General features: G+C 40.4%; 2 protein-coding genes across 3 annotated transcripts; one reads left to right on the top strand and one right to left on the bottom strand.

Moving 5' to 3' along the window:
- Positions 1-14: 14 nt before the first annotated feature.
- On the bottom strand, positions 15-1,243 carry LOC109989608 (uncharacterized). Its single transcript, XM_065956704.1, has 5 exons — positions 1,175-1,243; positions 1,039-1,091; positions 916-971; positions 167-837; positions 15-81 (listed from the first exon to the last, which is right to left on the bottom strand). Exons 2-4 carry the CDS (start codon positions 1,041-1,043, stop codon positions 194-196), a joined length of 705 nt encoding a protein of 234 aa, XP_065812776.1. The 5' UTR covers positions 1,044-1,091; positions 1,175-1,243; the 3' UTR covers positions 15-81; positions 167-193.
- An 803-nt stretch (positions 1,244-2,046) lies between these two features.
- cry2 (cryptochrome circadian regulator 2) lies at positions 2,047-26,690 on the top strand. 2 transcript variants are annotated; one of them, XM_020641557.3, is made up of 13 exons: positions 2,048-2,356; positions 5,205-5,313; positions 12,536-12,678; positions 16,907-17,091; positions 18,176-18,264; positions 19,490-19,630; positions 19,740-19,865; positions 20,624-20,809; positions 20,948-21,099; positions 21,249-21,451; positions 22,383-22,463; positions 22,578-23,119; positions 24,510-26,690. In XM_020641557.3, exons 1-12 carry the CDS (start codon positions 2,199-2,201, stop codon positions 23,111-23,113), a joined length of 2,109 nt encoding a protein of 702 aa, XP_020497213.2. In that variant the 5' UTR covers positions 2,048-2,198; the 3' UTR covers positions 23,114-23,119; positions 24,510-26,690. The 2 variants fall into 2 exon arrangements, with proteins under 2 accessions (XP_065812790.1, XP_020497213.2); XM_065956718.1 differs by lacking the exon at positions 22,383-22,463 and having other exon boundaries at positions 2,047-2,356.
- The last annotated feature ends 820 nt before the right edge of the window (positions 26,691-27,510 follow it).

The following is a 27,510-nucleotide window of genomic DNA, read 5'->3' as shown; positions in this document are numbered from 1 at the left end:
CTTACAAAGCCAGGTTTATGAAAGCCAGTTTATTAGCATCTTATCACAAGGCAACAATGGGGAAAATCACCAAACTCAGATCTGTAAGGCAACAACACAGCAAGTTAACTTTGAGCAGATCGCAAATATAAGGAACCATAGTTATGTGAAATGACTTGCATCTTACCAGAGGTTTTTTTTTTTTTTTTTTTTTTCAGTCACCTCCTTTGGGTGGAGCTTGAGGAGGACTGCTTTGTTCTGGAACAGGCTTCATGAGGGGTTTGTAAACTGGCATGGGTGGGATAACAGGATCTCCTGGGCTGTAGTGGGTTTGAACAAACGTTGCTCTTCCTCTCTGGTAGCGTGAACGAGAACTGAAGGAGTAGACTGGCTCCAGATCAGACACGTCACTGAACACTGGCTGAGGCGCTCCAACACTCGCACTGTAGTCTGTAGCTGATCCAGAGTTCCCGTTCTCATCTCGAGGAGCAGAAACAGACCCGTACGAGCCCTCTGGTTGATGAGAACCAGCATAGTTACCACCTGTAGCACTACTCGCATACCCATGGGAAGGTGCATAAGCAAACCCATAGTTAACAACCTCAGGGCTGGTGTAGACCTCAGCCCCATAATATCCACCAGTGTTACCCTCAGCCGTTTTGGGGCTGTTGTAAACAGCTATAGAGCCACTGTAGCTGCCAGGACCAGTACTGAAAACAGAGCGTGGGTTGAGTTGACTTGGTAGAGAGGAGCTGCTGCCCAGGTTAGAACTCTCCCCTCTTCCTAAAGCCCAAGAAGCAGGACCTGGCAGTGGCATGTACAGTGTGTCTACTAGAGCAGCATTGTCTGACCTGTAGACTAAAGGAGGAAAATGTTTACAATAAGGTTAACTGAAAAAGTACAAGTCACAGTCTTCAGCATGGCAAATCATCTTACCTTTATTTACAGGACTACAGGAGATGCTACCAATCAGCAGACAAATCCACAACATCCTACAGACACAACTCGTGTTAGGTTTAGATCATAGGAAAGACTTTGCCGAAATAGTCAACTACTTACATCATTTTGGTGTGATAAATAGATAGCTTCTTGATATATCTTGACTTAAGAAACTGCAGATGAAATGGAACAATATTAAAACAGTACAGAGAATTTAAAAATAACATCCTTCCACCAAAAATGACTAAAGTCACACCTGCTGCTGGTGCTGTGTGTGTCTTCCAAGAGAGCAAAGCTGTCATGCCTTCATTTGACTCAAAGCTGCTTTTAAAGTGTTCTCAAGAATCACTTAATTGGTGCTAATTATGAGCAGCTGTTCACATCAACCAATCAATTAGTGTTCTGTAGGCGTCACTCAAACATTCTTTCACCTGTTTAACATTGTGATATGGATGTCATGAATCATTGGTTGGTACTCATAAATTAAGATTGAACAGAAGAGGTTTGTGCACCGTACGTGAATTTTGTCTGTTTGGAAAGTATGGCAAAAAATCAGAAGAATATGAGGCAATGGGAATTGGAACCAATTTGCTGCTGATTTAATTCAATCTGGGACACATTTAAGACTTGTTAAACATAACAAATTATGTCAGATGACTTTATGTTGAGTGACTTTTAAAATGTTCACATAGAATCCAAAATAGTTGATAGCAGCAACTTTAATTACATCTTTCCATAATATGAATAAAGTTTTCATTTAAATATAAATTAACTCACATTATTACATTTTACCTGGCTTTATTTTAAACTATATTTCAATATTGGTAATTTTGGGAGAAAATTGTAACCAGAGGAGTAATGCCTAATTATAGTAGGAGGACAATTAATATATATTTTATTAAATTTACAAAATTGCAATGCAATGAGAAATGTAAAAAAAAACTCTGCTCCCAATAGGAAACGTGACATGGCTGCTCTCTACTGTACTGCGTTCTGCCCTTTGTCAACAAACCAATCACCGTCCTTTTGGTTTTATAATTCATACTGACGTCTGACCATCCGTCCAATCAGCGATCACATCCAGGGATAACAACACCTCACCCTCACACGGGGACCTGGCCACGCCCCCTCAGTGTTGGTTTTCGTTTGACAGCCTGTGGAGTTTCTCGGGAGTCTCCTACACTGTGACGGGTTTAGTCTGGATATTCGTGCGTTTGAGGCCGCATTTCAACCGATCTCTCAGGATTTTTTTTGTTCTGATAATGGAATAAGAAGTCATCATGGTGGTGAATTCAGTGCACTGGTTTCGCAAAGGGCTGCGTTTGCATGATAATCCGGCGCTGCAGGAGGCCCTGAACGCGGCGGACACGGTGCGCTGTGTTTATATCCTCGACCCGTGGTTTGCTGGTGCCGCTAATGTGGGAATCAACCGATGGAGGTTTGTGATTTAATTCAACCTGGGACACATTTAAGACTCGTTAAACACAACAAATGACGTTTACACAATTTGTCAGATGAATTGTTGTTGAACACATTACCTAATAAACGAGCAATGCTTGATTTTTAAGGCTTAGGCCTCCGCCCCACGCAGATAGCTAAAGCTAACTCTTTACGCTAACTCTTAGCTTAAATGTATATATTGCCGTGCTAAGCCCAACACCAAAACACGAACAGCCTTTTGACATGCGAAATAAATGAAAACTGTTCACAACTAGACGATGGCCATGTTTTTATGAAAGTATTAGTGTGTACGCGTACTCTTGGCAAAGAGGTGAACTAGTAAACACGCGTTAGATTTGTACTAAAGACATGAATAATATTAGAAAGAACAAGTCCACAATGTTGACAACTTGAGGTGTTTAGTGCAAAATACTGAAAAATGGTCACGGTAGTAACACGCAAACCTCAGCTTAATTATTGCATTTTATGTAAGCAACCTGTTGGATTGTAATTATGTAAAAACTGGATGGCGCAGTATGTTGTGGGCTGAAGGCTTCACTGTGTTTACATCTGCTGCTGACACGCAGACAGACACTGGACAGATGTGATGAATGGAGGTTTCTTTTTGAAATGAAGGATTTCGTGTAAAGCTTATGATCTGATATACATTCCTGGTGAACATGAAGGATTAAATAAGGGCTTTTGATGGTATGATTTTAGTCTGACAAATAAAGACGGCTTGATGATCACATTAAATTTCACATTAGTAATGTATAAAATAACAACCTAATGTTTTTTTTTTTTTTAAAACTGACTTTTGCAACAAAAAACCCCAGTGATCTAGTGGTCTGTTATCAAGGAGGGAGAACTACAGTCTTAAGAAGTCACTAGATGTTGTGTGAAGACACTTGAGAGTCTTGTTATTGATCATTGTTAACAGATATCTGCAGAGGAATGTAGATAACAAATGCAGTTGTAGACTTTACCTCCCATCTCCATTCTTGCACCTCATGTTGTCATTTGGACTGTAAACAATGACCAACAGACCTAAGAAGTAGAGATGCACCGATTGCAATTTCTGTGGCCTTCTGCAATTTTCTATTTTTACCTGGTTTGACCAGCTGATACAGATTTTTCGCAAGAACCGATTTTCTTTCTTTATAGCACTACAATTGACAGCAAAAACAAATGATTTTTGGAACTCTTCTGTAATGTCAATATATTTTTCTGTTCATAGTAAAACACTGACTGTGAAGTAACAGTTAATTCCCCCCCAAAAATTAAAAACTCCAAAGTTTACATGAACTTTTCTCATTCTCACGCTAATCTAATCTCCACTGGAACATCTGGATTGTCAAACCCTGTGTTACCTGTATTCTCCTGTATTTATATACCATACTTTATGGCGGGAATGTTTTTACATGTGTAGCCTAAAGTAAAACCAAACAAAGGTATTAAATTATCTTTAAAAATAAAACATGAATCACCTTCTCTGCATTACATTTTCACATTCTAGAAAGATTCAAACAGCCGTAATAAAAAATCTTTTTAATGTAACTCATTAATGTAACAAATGATAGAAGCAGAAGTGTACTGCTTCACTCTCTTTGGCTGAATTCTCATGAAGAAATTATCAATTTACAGACTCTTACCTGTCTGCCTCTGAGCGGTAAGAGTTTGTATCATGTTTATTTTTTGTTAATTATCAATATTGATTGATAATATTTCCTACAAAGTGATTCTTCACTCTCATACACTGAGGTTGTATCATTTAAGTGTGCCTCCTTAGCTAAATAAAATTAAGGGGATTTTAATTAAATTATATTTGAACCTGCTTGCTCCCAAATCCCGCCATTGACAGAGAGGTACTCTAAAGCCAAGAGGAGCAACTGTTTATCCTCCTGATGTCAAACCTTTGATGGGCTCCTCACGTCTACACTGCTGTTATCTTGTAATGTGTGTGACTGTCCATTACTGTTTGTATTGTGTTGCGCACGGCATGAAACGACTCGTGTGAGTGTGAAAACGGCACAAAATGGATTATATTTCTGAGGACCAGCAGGCCACTGGTCAGGGCCGAGCTGGCTGAAAGTCAGCAGGTTCCAGTAACCCACTAATCTATTATACACCTTTGATCAGAAGCCATAAAATACAGGCCTAACTCTGTATTATTATTGTCTGACAAATAGTTGTCAGATAAGGTTAATAAACTGTGAGTCCTTCTTGTCTGTTTGGATGAAAGGCTGGTTGATAAATGCTTAAATTAATCAGTGTCTTAGTTTATTGTCACATTTGTCTCAGTAATATATGTCTGGATTGATTTCAGTTTTGGAGAATTAACAAAAACAGTCCACTGTTTAGTCCATGAATGAACCATTTTCTTCAAACCCAGTACAACTTGACCATCACAGTTTGTCAATAGAAAATTAAGTTATTCACATTGTGGTTTCAAACTTATAATTCTAAGTTTACCTATCTGCTGATTAACAGATTATGACAAGATTTCAGTCGATGACGATTAAATTGCTAAATTGTGAATGAATGATGAAAGAGTGTCACAGGAAGCTAATTAGAAGGTGCACTAGTGTGACAGGTACTACAGATGGTTGAACTATCAACCCTCCTATGCTGCATTTCGTCCTCTGTGTGTTTAGCTGTATCATTCCTGACTCTAACATTCAGTTTATGTCCATAACATCCAGTGTGTGTTGTTGCACAGGTTTCAAATACTTTGCTATCTTATCACTGCTGAGAAACAACCAATACCTCACTGTTATTCATGCTGCTATGAAAGTGGGGGATATTTATTCATAAGGTACATTTCTCCTCTCTGTGTCTGTGTGCAGATTTCTGCTGGAGGCTCTGGAGGACCTGGACAACAGTCTGAGGAAACTCAACTCCAGATTGTTTGTAGTCAGAGGACAACCTACCGATGTTTTCCCAAGGCTTCTAAAGGTCTGTATTTCTGCCAAACACCTGTCTTCCCTTTGTCAGAGACCAAAACTGGAAACCACCCAGTAAACAACCAAGGTTCTGGACCAGGAAAACTGCACAGTTCTCTTTCTCTTTAGAAAAAAAGCTTTATTTCTGATGACTGCTGCAAAAAACTGCAATCTGGGTAATACGTTTCCAGCCTGATGTTGGCAGCATCTGTTTGAAAGGTGCAGGTACATTTACTGCTTTTATTACGGTTGTTTGGTAAATGTGGAACCGATATCATATTTCAAGTGTGGGCTATTTACTCATGTCATGTGAAATGTCTTTGGATTATAAAGCCTTTAATCATGCGTCCAGAATAGCCATATTGCCTAGCAGCCAGCTAAAACCTTTTATAAAGCATTACACTTGCACTGGAATATAAAAAGCTCAGTTCCCTCCATCATTTCTGATGCCTTATGAAAAAGGAATCCAGAATCCTGTATAAAGTTGCTAAGGAGATGAGAATATTAAAGATGAGCTTTACTGAAGGGTTAATAACTCCTTTTAGCTCTTCCAGATACACCAGAACTGAAGAACATCCCCTTACATTGGAAAACCAACTTGCTCATAAACTGTCTGGTTTTACTGCATGTCCCAGCTTCTCACCCCTTACCAATTCAACATCAAACATCCCCCTCTACCGCCTGTAAACCACCTGGGGGGGTGCTCTCCTGAGGCAAGACATGATTTAACAAAATGATGCGGACAAAGCAACAGCGTCTGCTGTACGATGTTATAGGAGACATTATTTGCCTTTATATAAATGCTGTATGTAGTTCAATAGAATCATTATATCAACTAAAGAGCGGAGAAGAACATACTGGAGAACTGAAAACATAATGCAGCAGTTTAATTACGTGCATAGAGATAGTAGCCGTCTCATGTATTGTCGTGCACTGAATGCAGGGAATAATTGTCATTCCCCCTCCAACTCACTCGAGGTGAATTCTCCTGATAATATCCTGCTGTGTTCTCACATAAGTTCACTCCGACTTTCTACTTGAAATAATAATAGTGCAGGTGGGTGTATTAACTCCAGATAAAGTCCTAGGGAAAAACTGGCTGTTCATGTGTTCACACATGCAGCTCACCCAGAAAACTTCAGGAGTTTTGCGCAAGTGTGAAAGCACTACAAGACTGTAGCCCTTACAACATCAATCAAGAAAATCCTTATTTACTCAGCCTGTTTGAGGCAGACAGGGTTCCTCTTTAGTCTTCCTCTTTATTCTTAATAAAAGGAACAAAGCTAGAATGGGGGTGGTTTTTGTCAGCAGTGGAGGTAGTGGCATGCTGTTTTATGGAGTAGCTGTAATGAAGGGACAAGGCTGTGACACATTGAGGGTGTGTCTGTGTTAGCAGACGTAGCAACAAGGAGTTGTTGGCTTCTACAGCAGTTTTTGATGAATCTTGAACAATAGCTCTGCAGTAGTTTTTTTTTTCAGGGTAGAAAATAAGAAAAGATTGCATAATAATGGACCTTCTTTATATAGTTACTGTGGGAACATAAACAAGACACAAAACTTTCCCCCACACAGTGGAAAACCACTGTCTAACCGACAAACTGAATTGGTTTACTGCAGGTTTGATACTCACACGTTCCCCTCGCCCAGTCCAACATGAAACAATAACCTACAACCTCCAGAATCCACTCACCCTTCTCCTCCCGATGTAGCTGTTTGGAGTAGCCACATGACACGGATCACTGTTATTGTTGTAAAACGGTCGCCACACCTAATAATTATGATCTTCAGCACAATAGAGGCTGGTGCAACTTTGTCCGAACCTTCTCGGGTCTTGTTTCAAATCCACCTTTGTCCCAGACCATACTGTGTAAAATCACACAATGAATGGGACAGCGATATGCTGCTGTTGTTTGGTACTAGAGCTGATGAAATGACAAGACTTCTTTATGAAATGACTGTAGGAAACCCTAAGAACAAGTCATTTTGTGCTCTCAATAAATGTTGATAATAAATAAATGTTGATGTGAATCATAGTTGAGGCTGGAATTAATAACAATCACAATTTTAAAATACTCCTATTTACTTTTTTAAATACTCAGAATGTTCCAAATTGAAATGCACAATAGTTGATTTAGGATTTTAGACTGACACATCAGGCAGTCTATGGATTCATCCCTAGCCCAGCCAAAGTTACCTGAACCCATCCTGCTCATCGCACTCATCACTACCCATTAGGAGTCGCCTATAACACAACATTATGGATGCAAACTCAGGACCTCTCAGACAACTACGCTTGTACAATTTTATCCAGATGTTTCCAATTACCCTAACTTGAGTACATGAGCGTAAGTTTAGCCAATCATTACTTAGTGAGAATTAGGGGTGTAAAGGTACACGTACTTGGACCGTTTCGGTACAGGGCTTTCTGTCCAGTCCGCATGCGGACCGATCCGAGTATGCGCGGAACAAGATGCTTTAATCTGTGTTCCCACACGGACCGCAAAGCAGAAGCACACCTCAGGGTGGAGGAAGGCGGCGGCCGCTGTTATGGGACAACTTTTAGTTAGTAACTTGTGAAAAACATAAACTGTGCAAACTCTGCAGATTATATAAACTAAAAGGTGTCACTGTAATTAAAATTATATTTTTACATTTAGGCTATATTAATTACTTAATTTCATTCTAAAATGCTTTATTTCATTCATATCTTTTATTTATTGGAGACTCTTTTGGTTGAAGGATGCAGCATAAGTTTATTATTATTATTTTTTTACAATGTTTAATTTAAAATGTTATTAAAAAGTAACCTGAGCAGGGGTACAAGTCTGAACTGTCGATGCTGCACTTAGCCCAATGTGTAAAAGGGAAATTCTAAATGTTCCTAATGAAGAAAAAAAAGTGTTGCATCAGGTCCCTTTACTGTACCGAAAATGTACCAAACTGAAGCTTCAAAACTTGGAACCGTACCGAACCGAAATTTTTGTGTACCGTTACACCCCTAGTGAGAATTAAAGACAATGAATGGATTACATAGTGCCACAAAGGAAGGCTCTTTTTACGGCTGGCACAGAAGTTCACTGTCTTGACGGATCGCCCCATTACAATGCACAAACAACATCTCTACATGCTGTGAATGACTTGGACTGGGAGATGTGACCTGTGAGTTCATGATGATGCAGTGTGCTAAGGAGACAAACTTTTTGTAATGGGGATCTATGTGTTCATTATGCTGATGAGTTCTCCCCTTTTTTCGCGGTTTAAAAATGGACTTGATATTCCACAGAATGATAGAGGATCAACAGGCTTCATTATCAAACAAATGTTAATATCACGTTCATCTCTTCAGCCCCTAATCACTGGCCTCGGTCGCTTTCTGCTGATTGGTAACAATTTGCTGGTGTCCCTTTGTGTACTGAGTCTGCGTCACGTTTTGTGTATCATCATTTAATTAAAGGTTTAATGAGCTTAATGATGCTCAGTTGAGATTTGAACATGAGGTGAGAAAGTCATGATTCATTTGAATTAAAAAAGATAAACACCTCAAAGTCTCCATTGTAATCCCATGCATTAACCCATCAATACACCACAAGCACAAGTGGATAGGATAGCCCTGCAGAAAATCTCCAAAACCTGGAAACCCCTCCTTCCAACTATAAGGACCACCTAACCTGCATGGAATTAATTGAAAATCCCACTTTTTTGCCCCTCACCTTCTACAACAGTGAACAAATACCTGCCTACACCAAACTCCCATACACCCACCTTCATCTGTGAAGAGGATGTTTGTCAGCTTTATCGACCAGAAGAAGATCTGGCGTTGTGCAAAATGAGCAGAAGGCTTGTCACCATCCTGCCTCCAGTCATTGCTGAACAGCTGAGCTGACACTTTTACACAGCCTGTTTAGAATGTCAATGCAGGGCCTTTATTCCACCTTCTTTGTGCCTTTAGATTGTGATGGAGAAATTAACCGAGCCTTGTTTACGTCTGTGTAAACGATGGAACCTACTGTATTTCTAAATACATCAAATGCTCTGTCACTCTACTTTTGTAGACAAAAACATCACAGGATGAGATGACTGCTGCAGGCCAGTTGCACTGACATCTGCGGTCATGAAATCCCTTGAAAGTCATAGGCCCCTCTAACGGATATCACAGGCGCTTACTGGACACCAATGAGTTCCCCTTTAAGGACAATTTTTTTTACTGATCTTGTTTTGGATTTCAAATCTGTGCTCTACATCATCAAACCTACACTCTACCCAGGACTTGTTTCTACACAGTCAGGAAACTGGCAGCAAATATGGCCCATGATGCATCACATCCTGTTACAACTTCTCCCCTCTGGTAGGCACTACAGAGCTTTCAACGACACAGGAACAGTTTTGCGCTCTGTTTTAATGAATGACACCAGTAACACTTTGTGAGGAACAATCTCTGCAAAATAATTCTAAAGTATCCTGTAATATTTATGGCACTTGAATCAAAATGCTTATTTCACAGACGTACGACCACAAGGAGACATGTAGTTTTTGCCTCTGGGAGGCAGCAAGTGGCAAGAAAACATTGAATTATTTTGTTTAGCTTTTTAACTGAATGAGTTTTATTCTTAGAAGTAGAGGTGGGATATGACCTCAGATTCATATCACTGTATTTTCATTTGCTTTTTCTGGTAACGGTTATATCACAGTATTAGAAGGGCCTGAGCATATGAAAACATTTACACAAAGAATAAGCCTGTTTGATGGGATATCTATCTCATCTCTTTGCATGAGACCGAAGAAAGATTCTTTTTAAAAGTCACTGTGCGTTAAGATCTCAGCAGCTTCTAACTGAATCTGTGTGGTTTTAAGTTAAGTTTCTCTCCTGCAGAGATGTTTGAAGCTGCTTCCGAAAACCCCACATATGACTTGATCATAATAATGACTCGTCTCTACTGCATGACAAGTGGGGACCTTCATTGTGAAAGATTTTGCGGGAATAGAATGTCTTAATGAATAAAGAGTTGACGGAGCTACAATTAGCAGAGATTTTCGACAGCGTTGTCGTCAATTTTTATTCTTTACAGCGCTCCTTTGACTCAGACACTGCCCACTTCTTATCATCATCTTGGACTTAATACAAGCAAGACATGAGTTGAAACACACCTTCAAGCAGGTAGACATGTTGTAATGGAGATGCAAATCTGTTCCTGCACAAAGCCTAAGTCAAAGCCCCAGACAGAGAGAAAGAGACGCACAGCAGCAAGCTTAACACAACTTAATGCTGAGTGTTATTTGCTGAAACTGGGAGAGGAGAGAATACAAGTGTACCTGATAGCTGTGCCACAATTCACTTTCACTGTAAACACTGACAGGACAAGGAGGAAAGGCCATTTAATCTGTGTGTGACCGTGACCGCTGGCTCTGCTCAAGCAGGAGACCGGGGGTCTCAGTCTGAGACACAGTCACAAATCACTATTACATGCTACTTATTTATAGCATTCTTTAATTACCAGCCACTGTGGCTTGTAGGTTGAGCAGTGTTGCCTCATGTTTGTGGACCAAAACAAAACGTCTGTGGTTAAACTGGTGATGATGGTATGGCAAAAATCACAACAGGTGATGGTACTGATATGGGTGTCCTGCTCAGCCGTACTTAAAAGCAAGGGCTTGCCAATTTACATACCCATAAATTAAAGGGCAGTGTAATTCTTCATAAAGAGCAGTGTAAACCCATCTGGCAGATTTATGCCTAACTGCCAACACGTCAGGTTTCTCCCATATTTTAAGGCCATCCTTAAACACTCCCATTTGTTAGTCTGAAGTTACCAAAGTTTCCAGATCGTCTCGCACTCAAGATAAACAAACAGTTCATTATTCCATATGTTTTCCCCCGCGACCTCGCCCACTGCGACAACGCACAACCTTATTCAAGGTGTGTGAGCACAGCTGCACTCTGCACAAGCAGAGGAAAGGAGACACGGAAATACTGTAGAAAAATACATGTGACAGATTTGATACATTTTTGTAAAATAAAATGGCTTAAATTGAGTATCCACCTTTTTATATAAATGTACATTTCCCACAGTGATTTGTTTTGAACCGTTGACCGGCTCTATCTGTCTTCCAATAAGGTGCTGAAAACTTGAGTTCTCTTTCGTGTCGAGACTATTTCTCCACCCCGTTACAAAAACTTATTTTTAAAGGAATTGCTTTCATTGCAAAAAAAATAACATTGTTAATGTTTGGCCTGCATGTCCACTGTTGCTAAACACATCCAACACCAGCAGCACACACACTCTACAGAGTGTCATAGTTTGCATCTTAATGTGGCACTGAACTGAGAGCTGACGCTGACCCTGTTAACATTTGTAAGATTCCCTGATGAGATTTAGTTTCAGGCAGGGAGGAGCAATGAGGTGCTCACCATGTCTATATAACAGCCTTTTACATAACACACCAGCAGTTCTCGATTATATATTATAGACTGCAATAGTCTAGCTCTGCCAATAACAGAACATTTGGGTGTGAAAGTGTAGACTTTATTGTGATGGACAAATGAATAAGAATATAGCACAATAAAGCTTTCCCTCCTTTGTTTTTCAACAGAATGACCTGGTACTGTTTGGTGTATGTTCAGGGGGCTATTAGATATCCTTTGACCCTTAAAACAATTCAAGCAGAGCAGTAATGATGAGGGATTTTTTTAGGACAGCCCTTCCAGCATTAATTACCAACCCTTCACACAAAAACACATTTTTCTCAGACATGGAAAGGAAATATTGAACTCCACCATTTTTTAGATGTGTGTGTGTGTTCAACAAGATTTGTCAGTCTTACTCTGATGAACTCCAGACTCATGAGACCACTTGAGAGGAAGAGTCACGGTTAAACTGAACATTTTTGAGTGATTAGCTGAGACACCACAGACGTGACCCTGACTTTGTGAAACACCTCTGTGTGTGTGTGTTTGTAGCTGCAGAGTGTTCACACACAGCAATACAGGAGCTACAGCATGGCATGCTGTTAATGTTTTATCTCGATATCATCTTTATCAGCAGCATTGAAATAAGCTATTTTAACTTCTAATGATGGATGATTAACTATTGGGGGATTTTTTAGTATGAATGTACTTGAATGGTGCCATGATATACATTTTTGATTGTGCTTGTCTCACTACTGGGCTAACAATATCTTTCCTTCTCTTCCGGTCTCTTTTTTTCTTTTTTTCTTTTTCTTCCCGTGCCCGACTGAAGGAGTGGAACGTGACCAGGCTGACATTTGAATATGACCCCGAGCCTTATGGGAAGGAGAGGGATGGAGCCATCATCAAAATGGCTCAGGAGTTTGGCGTGGAGACCATTGTCAGAAACTCACACACCCTCTACAACCTGGACAGGTGCGTGAAAGCCAAACACACACAAAGTAGCCATTGTTCTTGAATGTTTTACACTCAACACTGAGATCAATAACGCCTTCAGGCACCCGAAGTATAAACTTTAGACAAAAATGTGTCAGGTACAATCATCAGGCTCTCGACTCAGATTAAGTAGCACTTGTACTTTCATGGACATTTTTCATTGGCTCTCAGCTGACCAACACAAGCAGGGCTCTAAATAAGTGTTGTTATATTTTCCTGAGTTTAGCTTTGCAGTCTGTGTTTTTTTTTCTTGGTGCGCAGTGCAGAACTGACTGTCTAACTGCTATTTCATGAAGTTTTGTTGATTCAGATACCAGAATAGGAAATGCCTCTGTTACAGAGAAACGTGCTGTTGGCTGTCAATGAGTATGCCACTCATTTACTCATTTGAGCTTACAGATTTTTCACAAATCCTTTTTGAGGGATTGATTTGATAATAATTACACAGACTGTTTTTAAGTGTATTTATGTTGTTGTTTGATCCGTCACCTTAAGGTTGTACAGATTTTAGGGACGTGACATATTTGAAGATGCACCATGAAATTACATCGGAACGGGAAAAAAGCATAGAGGCACTGTATGAACTATTACAACAGCTTTTCACTGTTCACCCTTTGTGTGTTGACCTTTTTGTTCAGCGTGTGGGAGGAGCATTGTCCATACAAACTGGACAAAGTTGTTACACTAAGCAGCAAGATAACTGGGAAGTAAATGTGCAGCGTTTCTTAACCTGACAGTCAGACCAGTACACCCTGAGGTTAGCCAACAAGATTACAGCAGACCCTGTGCACCCCCCTTTGGTCTGAGTGTGAACTCATGACTTCAGGGCGCAGGTCCAGAATGCCCCGGATGAGGACTAAAAGAGGCATCACATTGTTTGTACCAGCTGCTTAATAAGCTCTCATCATACACTATGAACATGGCACTCTGCACTTTATTGAACTTGTTATTGAAACCTAACCTAATCATGTGAAGCTTTAATGCTCTGTATGCTTTTGAAGTCTGTCGTCGCTTGTATTGTTTTTTTTTAGGCTCTCTAATTCCCCTAGAGGCAATAAAGGTTTAATCAAATATGAAAATCACAAATCTGACCAAATATAGACTTTAAAGAACTCTTAGAATATTACAAATATTGTATCCATGTTTCTACATTCAGAATTGTATTTATAAGTTTTGTGTTTACTTAAAAAAATGTTATGAATGAATGACGAAAAGGACCTCGATTCTCATGTGGCACAGACTCTAGGGATACAAAGGCACAAGAAATGAAACCATGATAACTAAAACAGCTGGAAACAGCTGAAAGAGCTTTTAGTCATTAAAAAAAAAAAGTCAGAAGTCCACCTTTTATACAAGAAGATATTAGAATGATACATCTGTTACTACAGCGTCACACACAGCAGAGCCCTCCGGTGGTCATGTGATGTGACTGCAGGTCACACCCCTGTCCATGTGCTGTGACAGGGTGCCCGCATGAGTCAGGTGGAAAGGAGTGCCAAAGGACTTTCCTCTTATAAAAACCCTCTCTGTGTCTTGTGCATGGAGGGCATTGGGACTGACAGTATTACAGCACCGTATTACACAAACAGCCTCGTAATATTCCAATTCATTATGTAAGAATACTGAACGAATGGATGAGGCAGCAGGAGGGAGCTTCACTGTGTGTGTGTGTGTGTCCACGCTCTGGTGAACATGTGCCCAGCTTACCGGGCTCATACACAGTGGCCACAGTGAATTGACCAATAGGAAACTATCCTTGCTGTGAATCCACTAACCAAGGAGCGAGTACGGCCTCACAGATATAGAGTTGTACAAGGTAGAAACTATATATACAGAGCTTCACTTTCACTTGAAAAGGAGACAGAAGGCTGACATATTTTCCTTAAAGATGGACTCTTTACAGCTTTGGAGAAATTTAAGAGGTTTTTCTTTTAGCAGGTACAGCTTGTTCACGTCAGTCTGTCTAGCCTTCCTGCTGTCCAACTCTTTAATCCAGGCGTATACTGATGTTATTCATACATGGTCACTGACAATTGCTTATGATCTCTAAACCCCTTAACTTAATTCTATGAACAACATCAGCTCAAAATGCTTTACGATGTTTACAGGGCTGCAGAGGAATTATAGTTTATTGTGGAAAATGTGATAATATAGATTTAAATATCATCTTTCCAAAGCAAAGAATCTGAGTAGACTTCATTAACAAACTAGTGAGACGTAATAAAACTAATAAATGTTTTATTTCTCATGCGCTAACAGCTTTATCTGATCGTTTTAAAAGATACAAAGCAAAGTCTGCTGCAACTTGAACTCCTATTTCATGTGATTTTAAAATATGTACTATTCATTTATATTGATTTTTAACATTTTAAATAAGTATCCTGAAACACAAATGTCCAGGTTTAAATCATATTTATAAGACAGAGTTAGCTTCTTCAGCCAAGGGTTTCAGTTTCCCACACTGTGATCTTTTGACAGTTAAGGAAGTTTGATTTCTAGTACAGAGCTTGATAATAAGAACATTTGTTTTCTGTGATGTTTCTATAGTAAGTATTTAATCATAGTTTGATATAGTTTAGAGAGACCCTGCTATCGATTGATTGAAATCTCTATTTCAGAAATATAAAAAAACTAGATCAATAAATAAATGATCAAAGCTAAAAAAAAATGAAACTAAACAACAATGACAGCGTTCATATTCAACATGAAACAAACGGTAAATGTCTGTAAGGGAGAAGAATGAAGGTCACACTTATTTATCCAACCCCTTATCAACTTTTCATCAGCTGTAGTGCAGATATCTTCCCTGTGTCTAAACCAGAGAGAACTCAAAACATGAATCATTCAAATGAGCTAGTTGTCTTGATCGCTTCTTCATTATACCTATTGCAATAACATATTTTGAACTTATTCATAACTTGAACAGAGTTAGGTTTTTGCTTTGCTGTCAGTTTGTTTTCAAACTGTTCCACATATCTGAGGTGCATTGCTGGAACAGCGTCACCTGTTAAACCGTTGTGTGTAGCGCTCTTGCCGGGAGCTCTTCTCTGCTGCTGTGTGATGCTATTTTATAGAGTATTTTATGGCCCGCTGAAAAGTCAAAAAAATGTAAACTTTCCATCTCAAGATGCGGAGTTGCAGCGCTTGTCCATTTGTCAGTTTTGGCTGAAGCAGCCAATCAAATCAAGTAGGAGGCTTTACCTCTGCTTTTTATGACATTATTCCCCCTCCTTGTCGAGAAGCAAAACAACAGCGAGTCGAGCTCTACATTTGCTGAAATCCATTCTTTCCCTCTTATTTTATTTGATCTCCCGTATGTGCACGCAGACCTGCTCCACAGGCGCTCCCTGCTGGTTTCCCCCTCAGATGCGCTCAGGCGTTTTTGCATCAGCCACACCTAATGCGACCTGTTTCTGTGTGATCAGGCCCTTACTCTTCATTGTACACAGCACACAGTTTCCTAATGTTATAGTTTCCCTTAAAGTTCTAACCCCCTCTCTGTTATTCAGCATTTTTGAGTATTAGTTGGAAGTTACTCATGTCTTACTTTGTACATTATTTGTACTCTGAACTTCTACCAGATCCGTACATTTCAACACGTTTTATTTGAAGCTCTGGCTTTGGTAAAATAAAAACTCTCATTTTGTTTAAGTATTGATGTATGTGCTTGATTCTGTACAGCACGTTGTAATTTGGAGGCAAACAGTTGAAATGCAACATCAAGGTGTCGTTGTCTAATTAATTTATAACATATCAATTAGTCGGCCACGCTGCTCTCAGATGTATTTCTTAAGTGATGGTTTGGGCCTTTTTGCCTTTATTAAATAGGACCGCTGAAGAGAGACAGGAAACATTGGGAGGAGAGGGTGGGTGTTGACATGCAGGAAAGGGCCGAGGAAAAAAAATAATATCTCCATATTTTTGGGGATTTTCCTCAGACAAAACAAAAATAGATCATATTTTTTATCCCTCGTAAATGTGTTTGTAAAAGTCTTGTAATGTACTAACTATTAGATTTTGTTTATTACCGGTACATTTAATGAAAAAGAAAAAAATTAATACTGGCCTAACTGTACCTCCTCAAATACACCCGTATTGTTGATTTGTGTCAGATCTATAGTTCACAGACTGCTGCTGACAGAACCTACTCTAAACCTGTGTATAATATTTTGTCGCTACTTTTCTGTCTTCTTTGTGTTGGTCACAGGATAATAGAGATGAACAACAACAGTCCTCCTCTGACCTTTAAGCGCTTTCAGACCATTGTTAACAGACTGGAGTTACCCAGGAGACCTCTGCCTCCCATCAGCCAGCAGCAGATGGACAAATGTCACGCTAAGATAGCTGACAACCACGACCAGCTGTATGGTATACCTTCACTGGAAGAACTAGGTAACTTGACAGTGTGTTTTTATGACCTATGTACACCTCATTGAGCATGCCTGGGTTTACTGAAGGGTCAACAAGGAGAATAAAGTCTTAAGATGAATTAAGTTTAATGGATTAGTCAATTCACTTGTAATTAACTAGTGTCCAGTTTACAGCCTAACTTAGCGGGTGTTTTTTTTTTTTTTTTTTTAACAGAGGTTTTCCTCCTCCCTTTTAAAAAGAATAATCCCGTCCACATGAAAACGCAGACACGCACTGTTAACGGCTGTCATGAGCACGTCAAGTCGACAACGATGTCCTTGACGTCCGAAGATTTTCTCCCCATTCCCCTGCAAGAACCATTTAGTTTTCAAAGTTGTCCCACCAGATCCTTAATCCATTCAGGCATCTCTGCTCGTCAACATAGTGGAAGAGAAACTGTGTATGTATATGTTAGCATGTACATGTAATTGTTACACCTGCAATTGTAATCTCAAAAGTGACAGGGTCGCACAATGACGTCAAATTGAAGAAAAAACGGTGCACACTGACATGTTACAAAGCCCAAACTCAGTTTTACCATCTACACATAAACACCTTAAACAGAGTTTTCTGTTGTGTTTTCAGTGACCTAAAATGCAGCTTGCGTGTGTACGAAAGGCCAAAACGCGTATAAAAAGCTCCATCTTCAAAGATACCCTTCTACGTGTGGACTAGGCCTTGCTGTCCATACATTTTATCAGTCATATTAAATGTAGTACAAATGTATTCCTTTCCTCTTCTGTATAGTGATTCTATCCAGTTAAATAAATTAAACAGTCTGACCATTTGGTTCCACAGACGTCTCCCTTTACTACATGTGATTTGATGTTAAAATGACCGATAGGGTCAGAAAGTTGCTGAAATGCTCCTTTAACTCCTCAGTCAGCAACAGTAAAAGAAATATCACCTCTCAGAGCGTACTGTATGTACCCGATCAGAGTCACATCACAAGTTTAAAGGGTTCTTTCTTCTAAGTTCTGACACATTCCTCCAGTAGTGACCTTCAAACACTACATTTTTAACACATGATGTTTTTGACCATGTCTCCTTGTCAATATGTGTCCAGGTTTCAGGACGGTGGGTTTATCTCCAGCTATCTGGCATGGAGGAGAGTCTGAGGCCTTAGACAGACTCAACAAACATCTGGACAAAAAGGTAAACAAGAAGCTGCTGTAACAAACCCTATGACCACTCTGAATAACTGAACTAAAGATACCACGTTTAAGTTTTGTTGTAAAGGGATGGGATAACGTACCGTTAATCCTTTTAAAGCCGAGTCTGTGTTTTCTTTACGGCCCTTGTTGCATGGTCAGTTTGATCAGTTAATCTGCCTGTTAATGCATGATAATTCAATCAGTGGGTTAGTCAATTAATGAACACATTTTCTTTAAAACAATAATGCTCATCAACATTTCCAGGAGCACAAGGTTGCATTTTTGCATTTTGGGGTGGCAGTGACTCAGTTGGTAGAGTCGGTCTAACCCGCAATTCACACATACTCTGTGCGCGCCGCGGTCCGTCAGCGCCACGGTTTTGCTCCGTCGGACGGCTCACGCCCATTCACACTGGATCCGTTTCTGGGACGTCAGCGCAGCAGAGCGCACCCATGACACATCACAGGAGAACTACAAGATCCTGCGGGAATTAAGAGAAAAACATGCAAACAACATGTTGCTTTGTCTTTCTGAGGATGCATTGTTGTTAATTCGGTACCTGTTTTGACGTAATGTTGATAAAGTGATGAAAAATACGATCGCGAGTCCGTATATTGTGTTTTATTTTGAAATTGACCGGATGCTCTGTGTGTGTTTCGTTGTCTGACTTCCTGTCTGGGCTGTCATATTCTGTCTAGCTTGACGCGAACCTGCAGCGTACTCCGGAGTAAACAGACTTGCTGCGTATTTGAAACGGAGCAGAGCGCAGTGCCGTCAGTGGCACGCTCCGGAGATGGACCGCAGCGCGCCGTGTGAACACAATGATTGACTAGAGTGGCAGCTAAGTACAACGTAGTGAGCGGCGCTGACGGACCGCGGCGCGCACAGAATATGTGTGAATTGGGCTTAAGGATAGGGGTTTGATCCCCCGCTTCCGCGGCCACATGGGCAAGACACTTTACCCCAAGTTGCTCCCGCTACTTTGTCGCGGCGTATGAACATGTATGCACATTATTAGTTACTTCTGGCCACTTTACATAGCACCCTGTACCATCAGTGTGTGAATGTGTAGGTGTGACCTGCGCTGTAAAAACACTTTGAGTAGTCAGAAGACTTAAAAGGTGCTATACAAGCTCAAGTCCATTTAACATTTTAAAGTGTTCCTGTTTTGTCGACTGATGGCTTAAAAACACAAAGAATCTTACTCACTATGTCTTTATGTGCAGGTGTGGGTGGCCAATTTTGAGCACCCTCGGGTGAACATGTGCACTCTGTATGCCAGTCCCACTGGCCTCAGCCCCTTCCTGCGCTTCGGCTGTCTGTCCTGCAGGGTTTTGTACTACAACCTCCGAGAACTCTACATGAAGGTAACTCACAGAGTCCAGTTTACATCACACACAGTTCTCAGTTCTCTCTTTGGAAATCAAATTCTGAATAAGAAGAAAATTCATTCTTTTTTTTTTTCTTCTCCATCAGCTGCGGAAGCGTTCCAGTCCTCCTCTGTCGCTGTTCGGCCAGTTGTTATGGAGAGAGTTCTTCTACACAGCTGCCACAAACAATCCCAACTTTGACCGCATGGATGGAAACCCCATCTGTGTACAGGTGAGCCTGAGCAACACTCAGGTCAAAAGAAGAAGCTCACTCTCATTAAAGCTCTGACCTGTAGATATGAGGCCAGATCTTCAATGAGGGGCTGGTTAAAGTTTCTTCGAGTAAATGGCGTATTTTAAATATATTCAATTCTGTGCACTGGTGAACTGAACCTCAAAGATCTTGGTTTTGGTGTTAGCCACTAAATGTATTTGTCTTTCTATGTTTATAGGGTGTAACGCATGTAGCCTTTTAACACAATTTCTTTGTTTGTGTTGTCATAGTAACATTGTCTTGTTTTATGGATTCATAAGGATACCGGCAACCCTTGAACAAACCAGTAATCTAGTTCTCAATAGATTTGACTCAACCAAAATGTTGCGAGCCATGAGCAGCAGTAGTAGAAACCCAAGTTCGACCTGCAACTCCTTTCTCCCAACTCTTATCTTCTCTATTTCCCACCAAAAAAAAAACCAACCTGTATTGGCTATGCTGGTATATTAGAAAAAAACAAGCATTGATGCTGACACACAATCTGCAGCCTTCTTTGTTCTGGGCAACAAATATTCAGTTTGATAGGGATCAAATTTCTCTGCAGTAAAAAATTCAGGAAGTTTGGCTCAAAGTTTCAAAAATGTGACGTGTTGTCTCCTTTCTGTTGTCACACATACACGATGTCTGTAGCTCTCTTGCTGTCTCTCTCTTCTTGTCTCATCTCTGCTATCCCTCTAAATATGTTTGTTTTCTGCCGTTCGCCTGTTAAATTTCAGATCCCTTGGGACCAGAACCCAGAGGCGCTGGCCAAGTGGGCTGAGGGCCGGACAGGTTTTCCCTGGATTGACGCCATCATGACTCAGCTAAGACAAGAGGGCTGGATCCACCACTTGGCCCGACATGCTGTGGCCTGTTTCCTCACCAGGGGCGACCTGTGGATCAGCTGGGAGAGCGGCATGAAGGTGCACACATCAGTTCCTCAAACACTTCTTTGCTTTTAAACCGTCTACTTTTGCAGAATGAAGGGCTTTTGGGCCAGCATTCATCATGACAGCATTCATCATGTAGAGGTGTGTGTGTGTGTGTGTGTGTTCCTCCAGGTGTTTGAGGAGCTGCTGCTTGATGCAGACTGGAGTGTAAACGCTGGCAGCTGGATGTGGCTGTCCTGCAGTGCCTTCTTCCAGCAGTTCTTCCACTGCTACTGTCCTGTCGGCTTTGGGAGGAGAACAGACCCATCAGGGGACTTCATCAGGTAGTCTTCACACTGGAGCTCCAACTGTAACACATTATATGTTAAATATCTTCTAATTCAGGGTTGCTTCCTTCATGTTTTATCGTCTTGCAGCCAACCAAATCTAAGATCTAATGGTGTGGTCTTCTTTTATTTGACATATCGTACAGGCATTACATCCCCATCTTGAAGGACTACCCAAACCGGTACATCTATGAGCCGTGGAACGCCCCCGATTCTGTGCAGAAGGCGGCAAACTGTGTGGTGGGAGTGCATTATCCCAAACCTATGATCAACCACGCAGAGTGCAGCAGGCTCAACATCGAGAGAATGAAACAAGTTTACCAGCAACTTTCCCATTACAGAGGGCTCAGTAAGTCAACGTGCCTAAACTAAACTGCCCACTATATACCAGCATACCATGTGGTTTCCATAGCAACTACTGTTTTCAAGGGTTACGGCTAACCACGCTAAACACCACTACTTTCATTGGCAGTTTGTCCATTAGACAGACTATGGCCTAATAAAAATCAAACAAAGGCAGGACAAGCCAATCAAGTCCAAAAAACAGCCGTACAATGATTTTACAATCACTGTTTGATGTCTTTGAACTTCTTTTCAGAATTACCATTAGGTGGATGTCTTAGTCAGCAGTGCTTGTGGACTAGAGGCAGTACTAAACATCCCTGCACTCGCAATTTTCACATACTCCGTGTGCTCGGCGGTCCGTCAGCGGCAGGGGCGACCCTAGTCAATGATTGTGTTTCCACAGCAAGCGCCGCAGTCCGTCTCAGTAGCGTGTCAGCAGCGCCACTACGCTCTGTTACGTATCAAATACACTGCGAGTCTATTTTCAACAGAGTACGCTGCAGGCAGGCATCAAGCTGGACAGAATATGACCACCTGGACAGAAAGTCAGACAAGGTGTCCGGTCAATTTCAAAATAAAACAAAATATACAAACTCACGATCGTACTTTTCATCGCTTTATCAACATTACGTCAAAACAAAAACTTAATGATAATACAGTATGGGTGTTCTGGCTCCATTGTTTCATCCCTGCTGAGCCAGTCTCAGATACTTTCCTTTTCTTGTAACTCTCTAGACAGACTGATCAGTAGACATATTTCAGAAATGGAAATCATAGATTGATGATGGTAAATGGAACGAGTCTTTTACAGTAATGCCGTCACATTTAGATCCAGAGGTGTTGTGTTTTTTTCACAGATACATTTATGCCGTGGTTACACCTAATAGTAAGTCGAGGATATTTGTCACAGCTGAGTGTGTGTGTATATGTCTCAGGTCTACTAGCATCAGTCCCAACAATCCAAGAAGAGGCAGAGCCACCAATGACTGACGAGTCACAGACCAGCAGTGGCCCTGGTAGGACTGAACACGGAAGCAAGATTTAATTTGATTTTCCCATATGAGGATCTACAAAATGTTACCATGATTATTACTGTGATACATCTCAGTCGAACTCTGTTGTTTTCTTAGACTCTCCACCCAGAAGTCCTGCAGGCGCTGAAGCGGCCGGCTGCTCTACAGCTCCAGACTCCTCCACAGTCTGCACCCCCGCCGCCTACGCCCCAAATGAAGACCTGGAAGATTTCGAGAACCAGACTCCTTGCACCTCCTCGAACACGTATCCTTCTGCAGCCATAACGTCGACATCGACATCTGCCTGCCTCCCTCCTTCCACTGCTACGCCTCCCTCCCCAGCTCAGAGTCCTCTATCCTGGTCCAAACCCTCCACCCCTTCCTCCTCATGTCCCTCCTTACCCCCACCCCCCAGCCCAGCGACTACCCCAACTCAGACTTCGAGGAAAGACCTCAGCCGAAAAGTCCGGCGCAGCCAGAGGCAACAAGGGCGACTGTTCTGCACAGCAGCAGCAGCAAGGGAGGAAGAGAGGAGGTCAGAGGAGGAGAGAGAGGATGCGTGGGGGGAGGAGAGAATGGAAGAGGGCGTCGAGCAGGAGGAGGAGAGAATGGAGGATGAGACATGTGGAGAGACAACAGGACATCATCAGTGATACAAGGTAAGATTAACAGCGTCTTGTTTCTAACAGCAAAGAAACATACAGTACATACAACATGGATGTAATTACTAAAACATGTATACTGTTAGCAGGATTTTACTGCTCTCAGTCTCAACAGTGAGGACAGTCATCTAGAGGCATCTAAAACTCCCAAACATGTAGTTCCTTGTTTGCAGAAGAAGTGTAGATCAAAACTAACAGCCAAATCACAGCAACAAGACACTCTGTTTACTGATCATTAAGACAAAGCTCATGTGCTAACACACAAATAGAGCGATCCAAGGGTAATTTAAACCATTTAAAATCCGAATTCTTCTTTTTATTTTTTCATCGTTTCAATTTAAAACTGCATAAGATGAAAAAGGAATAAAAAGCTTGCTTTTTAATCAATTAATAAACATCAATTGAATCATCCTCTGAAACTCTTTAGAACGTAAGCTGAACATTTGAACCTTTACAATTAAAAAAGACAGCAGTGATACAACAACACAATGGACCTGCTGCACCTGTGGTAATCTTTATCTCACGACTGTTGATTTTGGACAGTCCTGTTAGGTTGTGTTAGCTCCTCCTATGTCAACATGAATCCTGAGAGCAGCAGGGTCCTTTATTACCTATATTAGGCTGCAGCGGCTTTATAATAGGTAAAGAAATCTTACAGCTGATAATGATTACTGTTCACTTTAATACAGGCTCCAGGGAGCTCTGCCTCTTCCTACTAACAATGTTTTGAGAACAACGGTTCCTCTGTACACACTTGAAAGCGGATACTTATGTATGGAAATTCAATAAAAATAAAATAGAAATAAGTCATGCAATAGAATAATGAATATTTTGCTTAACTGAAACTAGCATCATGTTTTCCCACATAATTGAAACAGTTAAAAATAGCGAATAAACATTTTGATAGCTCTCTTTTTTTCTGTTGATTGTTTTGTTTTGAATAGAATCTGGCTGTGAGCAAACTTGACACCTCTCAGTTTAAAACTAATTGCATGTAGGTTAGCGTTCTTCATGATTTCCATTTACTTTGTTTATGTACTCCCTGGAAAACACACATTGAAAGAGAGAGAGAGAGACAGAGAGAGAGAGAGAACCCTCCTTTACTTCTGTACCATGGTATAGTGGGTGTCCTTTTTAGACAGTTATCTGATAGCTCCCATACTACATGCAAGATGACCAGCCTGCCCTGCAGGTGGCCAAAGCATCAAGCTGAATCTATCCAGCACAGACATGTTTTGGTATAACAGAGTATTACACTCTGTTTCATGTCCAGGCATTTAGCCAGCAAATGTAAGAAAAGCAATAAGAAATGTAACCCTCTGATGTTTGATAATCAGACTACTTCCTGATTCCTGTTTAACTAAAACAGTGTTTTCTGCTTTTACAGGTGAGGTTGAAGAAACGTCCATTTCCAAACAACTGGACTCGCAAACAGAAACAAGAAACAGGTTTCTGGATACCTGGACGTCATAAATATATATATCTATATATATATAGATATATATATCTATATATATATAAGCAGCATGCATACGACACAAGAGGAAACCGTACAAAAACATTTCACATATATTTATACAGTCGTCAAATAAATTATAGAACGACTGTAAATGATGAAAACCGATGCTTTTGTGAGGAAACAGAGACAGTCACTTTCCTCCATAGTATTTGGAATGAGCAATCTTCTCTTGTACATTTCCACCCTGCAGTTCTCACACATTGAACCTGTGCATCATAGCGTAGCGTTAGCAGCAGCAGCAGCAGCACCTCCTCTTGCTTGTCTTCTTGAACGTTCTCTCCTCAGAGATAAGGTGGTGCAGGAATGTCAGCCGTCCAAACACACCGCCCTGTCTCTACCCCACCCTCTCTTTAGGCTCCGCTGGTTAGTGTACAAATGGAACTCCAGGTCATTAATTAGAGCTGCGTATTTTGACCATTTGCAGTAATTGTTTTATTAAAAATAATGAGATTTAAATAAGTTGTGGATGACGTGTGCTACTAAAAGGACGACAGTAACACTTCTACAGCTTGATCAACTGACCTCACTTTTACATTGGAAGCCCCTTCAATGTACAGGTGTGTACATATCCGGCCTGCTTTATGGACCCCTCTTTCTACTCTTATTGGAAAACTGTGATGATTTGTTATTTAAAAAAAACACTTCTGTGCAAGGGATAAAGCAGGTCTTTGTGTCCATGTGGCCCTGATGATATGGAACCACATAAAAATAAAACACTAAAAAAAACTCTTTAAAATAAACAAAAACATGATTTAAATTCTACATTTTAATATGTCAATGAATGTTTTGGTAAATATCTGATATTTTTGCTAGCAGAAATAAAGATGTTAATTAGTGAAAGGAAAAAAAAAACATTTTTATATTCTGACTCATAAATCCCTTTTCTGTTTTGGAGCGTCACTACGAGAGTATAGCAAATTGCTATCGGTTGAAACATTGTACATAAAAAAAGGTAAGGTGAGACCTTCTGTGTGACCAGCTTTAATAAAACAAAACACAAATGTTTTTGCATTTGCCATAGTTTGCACTGGCAATTGGAAACACGGCTTGTGTGAAATGAATGTAGAGAAAAGAAGTAGCGCGTTGTTCTCACCATATATTTATCAGTTTGTATATAAAATATGTAAAATCTGTCTGTTTTTACTAACGGTCTAATGAAGGAGGTTTCACAAAGGCTCATGTTGTTTCTGCCCTGATGTGTTGTACCAGAAGCATCCACTAGAGGGTGGTAGTTATTGCAAATTTGGCACATGGCAGTGAAGGGTTAAGTGTACTGTAAAAATCCAAAACTGCAAGTTTTTTTTTTTTTTTTTTAAGAAAATGAATTGGAGTGCTTAATTTCGTCAAAGCCCTCCCCCCAATACAAAAGTGTCTATTATGCACTGCACATAATAACTTTTTTTTTAAAGAAAAAAAACCTACCCTACCAACCAAACGTGAGGGAACTAAAATAACCACACGTTTTGTTTTATTTTTATCTTTGACAGGATTTTCTAATGGATCAGAGTTTTTATTTTTATCAGTGTTTCATCCTCACTGTTTTTTTGTTTTGTTTTTTTGACTGGTCTCTAACCCTTTGCAGAATAAGCAAGCCATAAAGTAGCAGTTGAACTTTGTGAAACCCCCTCAATATTGAATATTGCCTGGATGGGTCAATGCTTTCCCAAAGAGGGATCAAAGACTGTCGAGAGACAAACTCAGCCTGTGCAGGTGTTGTACTGTTGCTGTTAAAGACAAGTTGGCACTGTGAGCTGTTTGAATCCTGATGACTTAAATTTTTTACAAATTTTACAAATCAGTAAGTTCAGCCTGTCTGGCTCTCAACAAGCTTAACCACATGTAATAAAACAAAAACCTCACACTTCCCACTTACCCAGAATGCAACACAAGCCCTGATCTTGTGTTTAGCTGCACATTCCGACTAACAACAGTACGACACTCAGCGGGGCCAGAGGTCTGTCTGAGAACTGTGGGCTCCATGGATATTTATTTGTTTTGTATTGTACAAAAAAGAATTTATTTTCATTAAAACTACTGAAGGAATTGTGACTTGCAGTGTATTGTTGTCTTTCCTTTTTTTTGCTAAATATAAGTTCCCTGATAGGTTGAAAACAAAGGAGCAACTACAGCCTTTACTTGTCCACAAATGTAACCGATTTTATAAACCCTGCGAGGGATTTAACATGATGACATTTTTCTTTATCAAAAGTCTCAAAAAAGTAAAGAGTTTAAAGACTCTCAGAGCACTTTATGTTCCTTCTATATTAACCCAAAATAAGAGCAAATCCATGGTTTGGATGGAAAAAAGACAAATATTGAAGTGAACGTATTACTGGTTCATACTGCCTAAAAGTTATGGTAAAAAAATCTACGTTTGTAAGGTTCTGAGCATGAGCATCCTAATGTCCATCCAACTGATTGTTAATACCTTTACTATACATCATACTGGTGAATCAAGCCCAGCTCAGTGCATTGAACCAGTGGCTCCCGACCCTTTTTCCTTAGAGACCCCCTCTGCTTGTATTTAAGACAACTCCCAATCCCACCTGGACCCAGACCAAAAAAAAGATGCATTCTAAAAGTTATATTCATGTCAGTGATAAAATCTGAACAGAATAGGCCTACACACACAAGTTGTTACTGAAAGACTTTTGTATTAAAGATTCATTAAGTTTGTTCTAACGATTTTAGTGAAAATATGCTCATTTAAATGTGAATACCTCAGAGCAGACAGAGCCTTGCACCCCCTTGAGATCTTTGCCCCCCCCCCCTTCCTACAGTGGCAAGGACCCCTCTCAGGTCATTATCCTGCTTTTTTTTTTTAATACAACCAGTGTCTTTGATAAATTTATATTAGGCAGAGTATGTT

The sequence above is a fragment of the Labrus bergylta genome, chromosome 7, assembly GCF_963930695.1.
Source record: "Labrus bergylta chromosome 7, fLabBer1.1, whole genome shotgun sequence".
Taxonomy (NCBI): domain Eukaryota; kingdom Metazoa; phylum Chordata; class Actinopteri; order Labriformes; family Labridae; genus Labrus; species Labrus bergylta.
This window is presented reverse-complemented; position numbering and strand designations above follow the sequence as displayed.

Bases quoted from the DNA above. Each gene is read 5' to 3' on its own strand.
- LOC109989608 (XM_065956704.1), bottom strand. The intron at 838-915 runs GTAAGATGATTT...TTCCTCCTTTAG, and splicing joins CTGTAGTCCTGTAAATAAAG to TCTACAGGTCAGACAATGCT.
- cry2 (XM_020641557.3), top strand. From the start codon at position 2,199: ATGGTGGTGAATTCAGTGCACTGGTTTCGCAAAGGGCTGCGTTTGCAT. The intron at 19,631-19,739 runs GTAACTCACAGA...CTTCTCCATCAG, and splicing joins TCCGAGAACTCTACATGAAG to CTGCGGAAGCGTTCCAGTCC. The intron at 21,100-21,248 runs GTAGTCTTCACA...CATATCGTACAG, and splicing joins CCATCAGGGGACTTCATCAG to GCATTACATCCCCATCTTGA.